Source organism: Tigriopus californicus, chromosome 3 (genome assembly GCF_007210705.1).
Source record: "Tigriopus californicus strain San Diego chromosome 3, Tcal_SD_v2.1, whole genome shotgun sequence".
NCBI classification, from domain to species: Eukaryota; Metazoa; Arthropoda; class Copepoda; order Harpacticoida; family Harpacticidae; genus Tigriopus; species Tigriopus californicus.
The window spans coordinates 11,849,958-11,864,677 of record NC_081442.1 but is presented as its reverse complement, the minus strand read 5'-3'; the positions used below and the strand labels follow the sequence as shown (position 1 = coordinate 11,864,677).

The 14,720-nt window shown below is 40.3% G+C and overlaps 3 protein-coding genes across 4 annotated transcripts; 1 reads left to right on the top strand and 2 right to left on the bottom strand.

Moving 5' to 3' along the window:
- Positions 1-3,068: 3,068 nt before the first annotated feature.
- Positions 3,069-6,486, top strand: LOC131878149 (methyltransferase-like protein 22; the record flags this gene model as incomplete). Its single annotated transcript, XM_059224047.1, has 5 exons — positions 3,069-3,120; positions 4,915-5,010; positions 5,082-5,144; positions 5,212-5,397; positions 6,035-6,486. Coding segments are annotated over 5 exons (849 nt in total), but the record flags the coding sequence as incomplete, so codon positions are not given.
- Positions 6,487-6,505: 19 nt separating this feature from the next.
- LOC131878107 (heat shock protein beta-1-like) lies at positions 6,506-8,297 on the bottom strand. Of its 2 annotated transcripts, XM_059224007.1 has the most exons (4): positions 7,899-8,297; positions 7,693-7,773; positions 7,388-7,586; positions 6,506-6,858 (listed from the first exon to the last, which is right to left on the bottom strand). In XM_059224007.1, the coding sequence occupies exons 1-4, from the start codon at positions 8,096-8,098 to the stop codon at positions 6,682-6,684; spliced, it is 657 nt and encodes a 218-aa protein (XP_059079990.1). In that variant the 5' UTR covers positions 8,099-8,297; the 3' UTR covers positions 6,506-6,681. The 2 variants fall into 2 exon arrangements, with proteins under 2 accessions (XP_059079990.1, XP_059079991.1); XM_059224008.1 differs by lacking the exon at positions 7,693-7,773.
- Positions 8,298-9,542: 1,245 nt separating this feature from the next.
- LOC131878381 (uncharacterized) lies at positions 9,543-14,276 on the bottom strand. Its single transcript, XM_059224329.1, has 11 exons — positions 13,852-14,276; positions 13,221-13,564; positions 12,947-13,118; positions 12,601-12,876; positions 12,034-12,293; positions 11,019-11,363; positions 10,787-10,957; positions 10,545-10,683; positions 10,368-10,477; positions 10,068-10,289; positions 9,543-9,991 (listed from the first exon to the last, which is right to left on the bottom strand). The coding sequence occupies exons 2-11, from the start codon at positions 13,557-13,559 to the stop codon at positions 9,755-9,757; spliced, it is 2,271 nt and encodes a 756-aa protein (XP_059080312.1). The 5' UTR covers positions 13,560-13,564; positions 13,852-14,276; the 3' UTR covers positions 9,543-9,754.
- Between the last annotated feature and the right edge of the window lie 444 nt (positions 14,277-14,720).

The following is a 14,720-nucleotide window of genomic DNA, read 5'->3' as shown; positions in this document are numbered from 1 at the left end:
CCACTTGGGGATTCTTCTTTGTACCTTCTCTATACGGCCAATATTCCCTGTTAGGAGGGTTCCATACTTCGATTTCAGTCTACATGAAAAGCTTTGACTATTGATGACTTGAGTTGGTTGGTGGAGGGAAGTTGGGTTGATGATGCTTGTGGAGAGATCCACAAAGCATCCGTACTTACACTCTTCTCTTGATGTTAGACTTGACAATTTCATAGAGGAGAGTAGCTGCCGTTGTGGTAGAACGTCTGCTCTGGAAACCAAATTGGAATTTGGGAAGGAGATCCCAATCCTCTGCCAATCTGGAAAAGCAGACAGCTAAAAGTGTGGGTGAACATAATTTTTATTACAAGTTGGCCACTGCAATGGTCACTGAATAAAATTTGTCCAATTCCGCTTATTGTAAGAGGATGCGATTCATGCATCCTTCCAGAACTCTTGAACGTTGAGTGTAATGGCAGAACAGCAGCTTCAATCCATAGATTCCATTGTGGATTATTCTTTGGAGTTTTGATCATGATGGCCCAAAACCACTAAACAGTAATGACTACCTGGCTTAGGCGACATTGTTCACTGAAATTTTGGAGGAATGATTGCTAAATGTGTTCAATAGCAGCTGGAAAAGTGACCACCCAGGAGGTTTGTTTACCTTTCCTTTTTTAAAATGACGTCATCAGTCAGCTGTAGGTTAAAGGTGCCGATTGGATAGTGTGTTTACCGATAAACACCAAACATGTTCATTTTGTTGGGTTGTGTGACACAGCTCACTCAAAATCCCTTGATTATTGAAAATTCAACAGGCGGATGGTGCAAGTTGACTGTGATGTTTGTCTTAGTGCTCCCTCCCCAAAATGTCCAAAATTAGAGTGCCGGACCACATTTTTCCTAGAATTTCCTTCACTTGACATCCCCTATGACCACCCACGGCCAAACTTGCATCCTGCATATAATGCAAATTTTGCAAAAAAACTTGCACATCCAAGATTTCTGCAAATTTATTGCATCGGCAAGTTTAAGAACAATATTTGATATTCTCATGCAATTTATTGTGCATTTTGAGCCATTTCAGCAAAGAATATTAATATTTGTGACCAATTTTCAAGATCCCTGGTCAATTTTAGAAAAAAGGTGAAATTTTATTGACATATTTCTTTCCAAATCTCTGTAACAAAAAATCCTTTTTTTACTTTAAGACTTATTTCTTCCATTCATTTTAAATGGCTATTTTTATCTGAATTCAATGTGATGGGGTTTTCACACAAGGATCTATTTGGGGATTATCAAAACATTGGACTTGGTCATCTTGTGCTCATATCTGGTATCTTCTCAAATGAAGTTGAAAATAATGTGGTTTCACTCATACACACAAAAGGCTGGAACTGATGGAACAAACAAACTGAGGATCAAATCAACCTGATATTGAAGGGAGGTTCAAGGAAACTCGTTTTACCAATTTCACATTGAAGGATTCCAAAGAGAAGTGAGTGCTTCATTGTTTCAACTAGTCTGGATATTTTGTAGGGCTGAAAATTACGAACCTTTACATTCATTGCAATTGACCATTAAAACCTGGATGAGGAGAATGCTCATGGATAATCTTAAAATTGTAATGTATAAGATAATTATGCACCTCCTTTAAATACTGCATTGTCCCAATCTTCTAGGTATGCCACAATAAATTAGTTGATCTCTAATTCTCACATTATTCCTGCTTGTCTTTATCTTTGTGGTTGAGAATGTTTTTTCCTTCAAAAAATTTTGTTTGTGATTATTTGGCCATCAAAAAGAATTTCACTTCTGAGCTCTACAAATCAGGGCAGGAGGCACCATGGACAAGGCAAGATCCTACTACCTAGGAAGAGCAACATCAAATCAAGGTACTGGAAGATATTAGGATATAATTTCCCTTTTCATCTACACGTTGTCTGGTATGGAAGGGAAAATAGCCCTTACAGATCCCCAAAACGAGTTGATACCTGTGTTTTGAAAAGTTTATTTGCCAATTTTTGTGCAAATTCGATTGATTTTTTATGCAAATTTGGTGTCAATAAATGCCACATTTATCTGCAAGTTTTGGCCGGCCCTACTTATGACTGAGACTGATCGAGACTTCTTTCGTCATTTTGAACGTAGGGTTTTTCTGAATTGGTACTAAACATATTGATAACTTGGTTTGTTCGAAGGAGAAACACTGCTTCTTGAGGCTTTTTCTGGTTCATCGTTTCACCGTCGCATTGCCTATTTCGCTAGCATTGAGATGACGCATCTTTTCTTTTAGCATCTTTAATTTTGTCAAAGTGTTGTGTGACGTGGAGTCCACATGTGATCACTTGGGATCGACTTGATGACCAAGGTTTTGAGATGAATTCATAGTTTTTGTGAAACTAAAGTTTGTTTTGAAAATGTAAATTTTTAGTCCCAAAGCAGGATGAAATATAACTTGTTTAATTAAAGTTTGGAAATACACGTGGGTAAGTAAGGTTTCTACAATTATCGTGAATCTTGTCAAATCGTGAGGGTTAGTGTGTAAAAATTGTCTCAGACTTTTTTCTGTGAAGACTTGCTCCTAAATGATGGAAGTGCACATCCACAGAAATGAAAAAATGCACCTCCACACTTCAAGAAGCCCCAAATTGTTCCGTGCCTTGTCCCAAGATGATTTATTGAATTAGTTCGCCAGGCTTTTGTAGCTGGTACCGCCAAATAAATTTTGTACTTTTCCATCCTTGACAAACTAATATTCGCAGGCTCAAGCAATGGTAGAATGTCCATTGGACAGCACTAGAATCAAGCTTAATTTGTTAGTGGATTGACCACCTCTAAAAAAGACGTCATACTCATGCATCCATCCACAAGATCCACAATCTTATCTCACGCAACACTACGTCTGTATAATCACGAAACTAAAGAATTGAAAACGGTTAAACGGACTTTCCGAGTCCGATTTGGTACTTTAGTTGCGTGATTATCAATTTGCTGCATTGCATTACGGAGTCATCAGTACCATCCTCAGCAGCATGATTCATCCAAAGATCACGGACTGTTTTTAACCTTGCCTTACATGCGTTTCTTTTCCGATTAGATTGGAATGGAGTAGGGCTCTGTATTCAGAAGAGTACAAAAGTAAGTTCAGCATATCTTAGTAATAAAATTTTGAACCTTCAATTCCTTTCCAAAACAATAAGGGCCCTTATTTGCAACGTCACACGGTCCAGAGAAAACGGGAAGAGGCACGGTAGATTGCTAATAAAACTGCTAGTGCCTTGCCTTGAGTCACGAACTTCTAGAAATATGGACTGTGAATGAGCTTCCCGGCAAATCGGCCTGCTCTTGGTCACAGCCACTTTGAGCCACTTTTCGAATTAAAGTAATAAAATAAGAAACATAGATTTCTTCAATTAACGGTAGGTCAATTTTATGTCATTTACATGCAAAGTTGATCATTTCAAAGTTATGTTGTCAAAAGCTTATGTAGCTGACCAAGAGCAGGCTGAAAATCCATGTAGTTTACTACATAACTTTTGAACATGTCTCCTGAGTTCCCTAAGCATAGGTTTAGGCTCAAACTTGGTTGAGTTCATCAATTCAACAAGATCTTGTGGTCTTATCAATTGCTTATTTGGAATAAGATGAGCGGTTTAGGAGATAGGATATTTCTGCTTCCATTTGCAGTCCATATCTCTAGAAGTCCGTGCTTGAGCATAATTTTATTTCCGGACTTTATGTGACCTGGTCACTAATGATACATAAGAGTTTAATAGAATGAGCCAAAAACAACACAAATGCATTATAATTCAATAAAAAAGAGTTGGCCTTATGGGCCCTTTATCTGAGAGAGGCTGAGTGGCAAAATGCCTTCTGAAGTGCAGAACGTAAAACATATTTCATGAAGTGTAAGGTGTCTATGAGTTTACCTGGGCCCCAGATCAAGACCGAACTCATTTACATAGTATTCTCTGGTTCTACGTGCCATATATGGCTTCAGCTACCCCTCAGGCACCCTTTAACGCACTTTGAATGCTTCAAATGCCAGTTGTTGAGCTGCTTTATATATTCGGAGGTTGAATCTGACGTTGCTGTGATTGCACATAATGACGCCTGAAGAGTAAATTAAGCCTTTGAACTAACCCTTTAAGTGCAAATATTTACACAAATGTGTTTGGTGTGGATCTGGGATCCATGTACACTCAATGTTTTGGAACCAAATTGAAGGTTCAAAATTAATTGCAGTGATGCTCTGACCTAACTGTTTACTCTCTTAATGCAGGGCAACTGGGATTGAATGCAAAGAAATTGAAACTATTTAAGACCAGTATTTGAATGAGTGAAACAAGCTAAGCTGGATGTTTTCTAAAATGTCTATAAAATGTGACAAGCACCACTGTCTTTGTGAATTAACTTGAATGAAATTTTCCTCACTTAACAAACTTAGAATAATGTTATATCGTATCAAAAGTCATTGACCATTGCTACATAAGCAAACATATTTAAAGACCTTTGTTTTAGGAACAAGGTGAGCAAAGCCCTTTTCATAAGTCCATAAGGCTTTTTTGCATGGCTGTGTTGCATGTACAAATGTATGAAACTGTACATGCCATCCTCAGCTTTTAGCAAATAATGGTCCATAATCAAAAAACAAGTTATTGACCATTTGGTTCCTTTTTGCCTGTTTCTGGCTTGGCTTGCTCTTGTTATGTTGAAAGTGACAAAGGTGGGACTTCATAAAATATGTCAAGGTGTGCATCACCCCTTCCATAAACGTAATGCCACTTTTTTGTAATCGCGCAACTAATGTACCAAAATCGGACTCCAAAAGTCCATTGGATGAAAACAGTCTCTGAAAGTGTGTTAAGTGGGTTGGATTCCTTGATGTCAAACAAACAACACTCTCTAACATGTCTGTGGTATCATCCGAAGTTCATCAAGATTCATTATTTCTCGACGCCCTCCAAACCAATGTATTTGACGATTATAAAGATAATGCAGAGGACCAGGATTCCACATCATCAACACGTAATTGAGATCATCCTTTTTCTGCTAATTATGGAATAACTTGTACGTCAACATGTGTCTGTTTTTTCTAGGACTTCTGACCACATTCATAGCCGAAGTTTCCTCAGGATCAGAATGTCTAGAATTTCAAATAGGTAAATCAATTGAAGGCCCAAATGCAAAGACTGATTCCCCATTGACCTTGGTTTCATCCTGAAACAGAACATTGCCGAAGCTCAGAAGTGGATTTGGTGGGCCTTCAAGTTTGGCGAGGAGCCTTACTTCTAAGTGATTTTATTCTGGCCCAGCCTCAACATTTCAAAAATAGGCATGTCATTGAATTGGCCGCTGGAACCGGATTAACCTCGATTGTGGCTGCCAAATGGGCCCGACACGTTCTTTGCACGGGTGAGTAATGTGGGGATGGCATGGAAATAAAATCGTAATCACTAAATTTCACCACGAGATGCATCCATGACCAGGATTAGGAATTGATCATCTTGAGTTTCATTCCATTTGACCTTCGGAACTTTTCTTAACCATATGATTTTGAGTCCACTTATAAAAAGGTTGTGTAGGTCTGCAGTAATTTACGTATATTGGTTAGTCACAAAATGGGGACCAAAATTAAGCCAAATCTGGGGAAAATAGTTTTTGACGCTAGTTAGCATTCAGTGAAATGGATGAAGGTAAGGACAAAGGCATCAACAGCGCTGAAATTTGACTTGGCTATTAGTAAAGGTGGGAAAAATAAATGTTTTTGAAGTTAAACACCAAATCTTGAGATTTGAATGAGAGTAATGGTCTAAACACTAGTTAACGCGAAGGGTCGCTACCATGAAGAAGACTAGTGCGACAACCATTTGGAATTTACCCTCAACGTTTAAAAATGTTATTTTTCCGACCTTTAGTTATTGAATTTCAGTGGATTAGTATGAAATTGTCACCTCATGCTTTATACAATGCATGTAACGAGCGTCATCTATGTTGCATAGATCAGGGATTGCTTTAACGCTTTTATTTGAATAACTTTTTATGTTTCTAGATGTGGACCGTGGCGAGATCCTGGATTTGATCCGATCTAATGTCAAGTTGAATGGTTGTGACAACGTGTGTAAAATAGAAGAGATAAATTTCTTTGAAACGAGTTGGCGGGTCCAACTTCAACGAGAAATTGATACTGCTGAGGTGGTTTTAGTGGCCGATGTGGTCTATAATCCAGAAATTACCGCACAATTCTTCAACAGCTTGCAATTTATTCTGGATAGGAATCCGATAGTGGAGGTGTTCTTGGCGATTGAGCAACGCTGTCAAATGAATGAGCAAGGAGAGTTGATTTCTCCAAATTTTGACCATTTTTGTGCTCTTTTAAGTGGCTTAGCGGCAAAAAATGGTCAATCCACGATATTGAAAGAACTCCCATGTGATTTTCCCCGGTTCTTCAATAGCTATGAACGTGTCAAAAGACTTCATTTATGGCATATTGCTCGACTGTGACTTCTACATAGGCAATAAATCATGTGATGGTCAAATTTTAATAATATCGTTAAATGCTAGCTACGATAATACAGTACGCTGACATTGCTGGAGATAATAAGTACAATCTTTTGAGAGGCATTAGAGCTGCGGTGTGTGTGCAAAGTTAGTTAAAAGGCGAGATTCAAGAAGCATTTTGTGCATTGATTGCTCTTCTCATTTCTTGTGGGTTAATGCTGGTTGAGGGAGAGGAGCTTCCACCGTCAGGATTCCATCTTGAGACAGAGATGATCGTATGGTTTCTGGATCCGTACCATCCGGCAATAAGAACTCACGATTGTATTCTCGGAACACATTGCGACCCCCTCCTTTTTCCTCATGTTTAGCATGAACCTGTCAATTGCAGTTGTGGTAAATATAAAATTATTCGCCTGGACAATGTTCTTATCACACATGAACCGCTGGAACATGGACAGGGGTGCTGGGTGCTGGGATCGAGGATTCATATTTTCGATTCTAATGAAGCCACCACATCCCTCTTCAAATGATAAGGGATGCGTATTTCAAATTTCAGCACATTCGAACGACTGGTTCAAAAGTTACACTCTTTCGCCAAGCTCACCTCATACCTCTTCACAGAATGAACGTATCATAACCCTCTTCTCCGTTTCTGGTAAATAATGAACACTAGAGGCCTTACTCATTCATTCCATGGACTACAATGTAGTGAGTTTTGAGAGGTCATAAGAGGTCATAAATTTTGGTCCAATTGTTCGATCGAGCTGAAACTTAGAGCGTGCATCCCTATCAACCTTGGACAATTCTCATTTGAGGAAGAGTGGATCATTTTGAATTGAATGGAAAATCTGAATCCTCGGCCCTAGGGTCCCTTCTCATCATTATCCAGTGGTTCACAACATACCAGTAGTTTGTTGTCGACTGTCTTGACCATGATTTCTTCCGGGGAATATTGACTGACATCAAATCGCAGCTTCAGTTCTTTTTGACCAGCTTCCGTATCCTGGATCAACGGGGATTTTGGTCCTTGGAGCCAATTCGAGTGGCGACCCAATCCGGATCCAGGGATGACCTCGCCTTTGGGATCACCGGAAGATGAGGAACTGGAAATAGACAGACATTCACCAACACATCATCTTGTTGGGGAAGCTCTTCTAGGTGTCAGGTGGCCACTGAATTTAAGGTTAAGTTCAAGCGTGTGTTAGTTACCTTTGGAACGAGGATCGTTCATCAAATACGTCTTTCCCATTGACGGTTTTTCTCATCATGGAAGAGCTTTGGACCTTGTGGCTTGAAATTAGTAGATAATTAGTACCATTAATCCTTCCATCAAGTCATTCAATGGTCAAGAAAAGCGGGTTTAGTGTTGCCTCATGAACGAATCAATGCACACCTGCTCGGTTAAAATTGCTTACCTTGAGTGACTGGACGAGTTCTTGAACAAACTGGACTCCCGATCCAATGCATCCGACCGAAATTTATCCATATCCACCTCCATTTTCCTCATTTCAGCATCAAATCTCTCTCGCATGTTGCCGAATTCGGCATCAATGAGCGAGAAATCGTTCATTCGAATGGGAACCCGCTTCGATGAATTGGGCCGCCAGTCCGCCATGTTTTTATTTACTATCAGCTGATGCAAGAACGGAAGTAACAAAACTTGACACGTGCCACGACAAAGTTCAAAGATCTACGAAATGCAAAAAAACACCACAGATTCTTTCTTAGAGTAGTTGTGTCAACACTACCCAGAGTTAGTGTGCAAGTGATTCGCCAAGGCCAACTGTGAGAAGAAAGAACGAGAGACAAGCCTAGCTGTGGGGAGACATTCACATTTTGCGAGTACATGGTCGCTCGGCTTGACGGTAGCGCCGCTAGCGCCTCTTTCTGGGCTAAGTCTTGCCTCAACAAGCCTGCATGACGTCATGACTTCATGCTCGATGGAGGCGAGGGCTCTTCTTGCTCTTTGGAAGTACTTCATCCAATGGCAAGGGAGGACAGAGGAGTTATAATTTGAACATAGGGCCTGGGATGGGATGGGCTCGGTCTCGGAACGAGGTTGAGTGACTATGGGTTGCTAGAGTTGTTGGACGGGAACCCTCGTTAAATTCCACGAATGTGTGTCAAAACATTTTTAGATACGAAGTAATGGCAATTATGAAGGAGATGTCATTTTACAGCCAATGTACATTCAAAGCAGAGTACTTGGGAACAAATTAATCAGATTTGCAAAAGATTGTGCGATGTATCCAGTTGTTGCACTAAAACAAGTTTGTTACTAACTATAAGATCATTTATGTTTTTTTCACATTTTGAGGCATATTTGAGCTTACAAAAACTCTCCAGGTATTTCGACAAAGGTAAAAAAGACAGTAAAAGTGAGTGCGTCCGACAGTTGAGACTAAACAAGACTAAACATACGTTTGTAAAAAAGTATAATTCAATGGAATTCAGATTTACCTGGTCGACTAAAGAGTACAATGTTCCGTTTACTCAAAAGCGGTTTTTTTTCCTTTTTTCGACCTATAGCGCATTTTTCCTTTGCATATTTCAAATGTCTCTAACTATAACTTTATTTTGCTATTTTGCAACGATCTAGTACATGACCAATGGAACTAATCTAACCTTGGAATGCATGAAAATCGGCCGAACCAAAGTTAAATCTGAAATGTATTGGTTGCCAATGAAACGGAATTCGATTTGTTTCCTGAGCTAAAACTGAAAGAAATGAACGAATTGTACATTATCATCAAAAAGTTAGCATCAATGCAAGTTTCTTATTTGAGGCACAGTTATTGGTCACTTTCTACTTTCTGTTTTTCTAAATAGCTCCATCATTATATTTCAAATTCTTGTCCGGAGGAAGATTTTGCTTGTTTACATTCGTTGGAATCAATGCTTCAGATAAAGTTATTTATTGAATAGTTGGAACAAAAATCTAACTTTGTCATGAATTAACCCTGACAAGGCAGCGCATCCTCATTTTCCAAGATCCAGATTTTAGAACCCTGGGTAACTGAACCAACACTGACTTATTGAATTGATTTTATGTTAAGCCATGATATAGCAATATATTTATTGACTTTTCAACACTAACACAGGATAGGTATTAGTATCTGGGAGGCGGAGAAGCGGGTTGATCGTCCAGTCCAAAGCCCTGCGAATGATGTCTAGGGGGCTGGGCGAGAATGAAGGTGGATGCGATGTGGTCGGGATCCAAGGTACCCGGAGTACTCAGCAGGCCCATGTGATGGGTGCTGAGATCCCTATGTCAGGATTGGAGATAATACGGCACCATACCGATTCTTCGTTTCCAAAGCAAGAAGCCCAAAAAGATTCCCAGACTGATGCCAAAAATGGCCATGGAAAACCCCAGGCCGGCCATGGATCCGGCTGTGTAGTGAGCTCGCAGAAAGTTATGAATAGACCCGGGTCTTCCCAAGCCCACGGCGCCCGGATGGGAATCCGCTGATGATATTTTCAGGGATTGACGCTTCAAATGGGCCAACTGGTGAAGAGTGGGAAACGTTTCTTTTAAACAAGGCTAACTTCTTGCCTAAAGAGCCAATAAGCCAATCTATTACCAATTCTCGCTCGTTGGAGACTTTTAATTTGACAGCAACCTCGCGTTGGCTAAGTGCCAAAGCTAGATTTCGGTAGGCGTCAGCCATGTTGATCTGCACTTGGACTCTCCGTGTCAAAACGGGCATTTGAGCTGACTCGTGCTCATTGTGGGGAAACTTTATCTTCTCCAAGAGGACAAACCAAACATCGATACCCGAATCTGGGAGCTTTGAGCTGAGCATCTAATATGAAACAGGAAATGGTTCAAGTCAGCCGAAACAAGAAGGGAAGTTTCCTTTCCTGGGGAAGAAAGTACTTACGTGAATATCAATAATTCTGAGTGGCGAAACTTTGGCCAGATCTGCAAGAGCATTTTGAATGGAGTTTTTGGAAGTTTGAAGGTTGAATTGGATGAGCTGGTTGTATGTCACTGAAATAAGAGGTTGGTGTTAAGTCACATTATCAGATCTGATTGTAATGTTCTTGATCAAACTCACCATCCAATGAAACTTTTAAGAAAAGCCTTTCTTTAGGATGAACACAACTCGCGATATCAAAATGTCGCCAACTCGGTTTCGTTGGATTGAACTCAATATAGTGGCTCATAAGGCAGTAATTAAAAGTGGCGTCAGTTTTCTAAAATTATAATAATAAACAAACTCTTGTATTCAACTTGTCGTCAACTTGTCATCAAACTGTCAGGATGAATCGTTTTTCTTTATCGAAACTAGGAGCTAACATTTGTTGCGTAACAAGTTCGGATTCCCATTGGAAGCTCTTGATGAGCATTGATCTCCTCAATGAAGACATTCCAATCGGGTCGAGTGAAATACAACTCCGTGGTTTGATACCCTAGAGAACTGGACTCCTCAGCCACCCAGACATCACAATTGGCTCCTCTGAGAATTCTCTGAAATCGAATCTATGGCATTGGGGAGCAACACAACTCTTCACCAAATCGTCAATCTTACCTCTCCAGAATACATAAATTGCAGAGGATCTACATCCAAGAGATCCTTGGCATGTTTCAACCGGATATGTGAGGACTCTGACAATTCCAGGTCCGGACTGGTCAATGGGATCTCTTGGGTGCTACAATTCCCGCTTCGTTTATTGAGTGTGTACTGAATCCCGGTGTTGAAATCATGAATCACGGTGAATGCCCGGGTATTGATACCGAAATCATCATAAGCAGATGATAGGCGTGTGAAGAATATGGGTTGCTGAACTTTGTGCGGCCTTGGTGAGAATTGCATGGACACGATCTTGTTCTCGAAATCATAACTCTGTTCGGAGTACGAAATCAGGGCATCATTCTGAAAGAAAACAAACAGTCCAAACTTTATTCTATAACAAAATGTTGGGTGGAAAAACACTTCTCAAGTGAATGTTATGATTGTGGTCCAATTCAGTTATCGTGTGAAATCTATTGGATCCAATTGAAAAAGAAATCACAATCTAAATTATTTTTCGTTCAGAGTCTATGCTTTGAGAGCTTATATGGTCGCTTATTTGCAAGGTCAGACAGCCCGAACAAAACGGGAAAACGCGCGGCAGATTGCTAAACAAACCACTCGTTTCGTGTCAGGAGAGTGCTTTCTTTTCCGGACATTATGTGACCCAGGTCACTAATTATACATCAGAATTTGAAAGAATTAGCCAAAAACAACACAAACACATTTTAACTCAATAGAGAGGAATCGGCCCAATCAGCCCTTCATTTGGTAGTGACTAGAGGACTAGCCCTCTAGTAGTGACTGACTCACATAGCACCCTCTGAAGTGCAGAACCTAAACCATATTTCGTGCAGCGCAAGGGGGCTATAGCATATTGAATAAAACAAAAAGTAGAACCATCATTCTTTCTACCACACGGAATATCGTCCGTGGGAAATACAACTGATTTGGTCGATTCCCACAGAAAATACTCATCCTTAACCTTTGTCTATCTGTGCACTTTTCGAGCGGTTCAGATTTGATTACCAACCTTGTCCACTGTCTCAATGACGGTCGAGAAATGTTCCGGGATCGTCGGGACCAATCTACGATAGATATCTGGTCGAGGGCAGAACACTCCCAAAGGAGCTGGTGACCAGGCTGCTTGCTTGCGGATCTCAGCCTCCCTCTCTGGAGTCATTACGGTAAATGTGTCAATGGTATACTCCAAGTTTGAACTTGGCAGGTACCCTGTGGAGGCTCTGAAGGCTGCCAAGGGGCTCTCATGGACATTTTTCGTTGGAACTATGTCTAGAAAGAGGGTGTGTGGACTTTAGTAAGAACTGCTATTTTATCTCTAATCTTTTGCATTTTAAACTTAAAATCTGCTGCCTTTAGATAAACCGATTGTTGTGTCCAGAATGAAAGAGCCACAATTAAGTATAGTTACTTTTTCAACTAATGCCAATTTAGAAATACGTTGGTTTTGGAAAGGTTCTGTTTCAGTACATCTCTAGTTATCAGTTTAGGGACAAAGGGACCCCAAAAGGAAAGTTATCAGTTCTTTTTTTTTCCTGGACTTTCCATGGTTCGTTCATCAGATTGAATCATTTTTTACCATTTTTCGTCACGCGAATGGAAAAGGGCACGAGCCTCTCTCTCGTTTGCAGAAAGATCCCTTCGATCTGCAAGTTTTGAAGGACTACGTTCCAAAGATGGAACTCTTGAAAGCCAAAAGTGGAGCTGCTGAAATTCGAACCCAAATTGGAGATGGATTGAAGAAGATCGACCAAGGGAATGATTTGGAATTGTCTGGAACTGGTGACTCCATTGGTTGTACGGGAAAGTTCGAAGCACTTATTGGGAAGATTGACTGTGGGCTCACAATAGATTCCTAAAATTGGAACTCGTCAAGCATGGATTTTTTTTCTCTCCATAATTGGAAGAGACTCTTTGTTCCTCACCAGAGATCTTGTGACCAAGGCCAGAAGCTCGACTATAGGCACAAGTGTGCTGTTTCTCCGTAGAACTCGTTGGGATCAGTCTCAGTGTTACACTGTCGTCCAGGATCTCTTCCAGAAACTGGAAAGTTTCTTGACTGTCCAGATCTCGAATCCGAACGCGGGCCTCGAATTTCTGAAACAAGAAGACATTGACTGGAACTTTTTTCGACACTTAGACACTTTGGTTTGGCTCTCACTTGCGCTTTCCATGTCAATTAGAGCGTGAATCACTCACCTGTCCAAATTTGGGTGGCATCCCCCCTGACCCACTTTGGAGGCTTCTCCGACCATTGGACCACTGAAGGTCGCGCCTCTTCCTCATTGGATCATCATTTGGAGTCTTCGGTGATGATCTTTTGTCATTGCTCAAGGGATCATGTAGAGATTGAGACCTTACGAGGATCTGCTGCCGAGATTGATGGAATTGACCCATTTTCCTACCGTGTTCCAATGAAACGGAGGATCCAAAGTTGAGTCCATTGTGCGAGGGAACGTGGTCAAAGATTTGACAAATTGCCACCATGAGCAGTACGATTAACCCAATGAATTGAAAGGTGCCCATTATTAGCGCCATACATCCTATGGGAAAGGGCAAACCGATTTCTAAGACTGAATTACATAAGCCCTATCCAAACAGGTTATAGGAAATTTTCATTTTGACACATGGTCATTCACACCGCAGTAAAATAGCAGCTACCTTGAATATAAATTGAATTTAGTACATATGCAAACCAACCCTTCCAAAACTTTTTCAATTTATCATTCTTGCCATTAAAAACGTAACTCTCTCATTATGGCATGCTCACGGTCAATAGAGAAAAGAGCCTTTTAAACAATATTGTAAAACATTTGAAAGCCTTACTTACCCTCTGTTTTTGAGCCTAGAAAAATATCCGCAATGATGTGATCTGTTCCACTTCCAAAACACAACAAGTTTGGTCCCTCTTGTGTGAGTGGAACCCACCATCACTCCAGCCAAGAGATATGAACCGCCCCTTCTTCCCTTCTTCCTTCCCTCCCTTCCTCCCCTCTCTCTTTCTCTCGCTCTGTGTTTCTTCTCCCTCCCATAAGCGAAAAAGGGAAGGGATAAAGAAGAGAAAGGACCACAAGGAGCTGCAGGAAATATAGGATGGGTCCATGCGTATTTGTACCGTCGATGGTTTGGGCCATCTGCTACGAGCCTTCATCTACAGCAACTATGTAAACATGTCCAAAAGAAGCGTTAAAAGGGGTCATCACGATTATGGTCAGCTTGCTCTCGCTCGAATTGAAACCATTAATGAATTTTATTTTTCTACTTCCCCAAACTGTTGAAATAATTGAGTTAAATGGGTCAATGATTAGAGATTACTTTAGGAAAGGGGAAAAGTGCATTTTTGGTGAATGAACAAAATCCGAATGTGTCGACAACTAACAATTAAGTCAAATGTAGCAAGAATATAACTTAAAAAAGGTGCTCATCAATCAAAAGCATTATTGCAGCTCTATTAGTCGGCGCTAGAGCACATAAATTCTGCACATTATGTCAAGTGATGTGCAATAAAGATAGAAAATAAATGTATTGACATACACAAGAATAGGTCAATATATAGAATTGGAAATAACGTCAATATATAGAATTGGAAATAAAGTCAAATAGATGACTGGAAATTGTGAAATCTCTTAAAACCAGACATTCTCCACTTTAGTGTTTATTCATTTTTCGTTCACTGACGCTTTTTTCGCCTTTTGCACA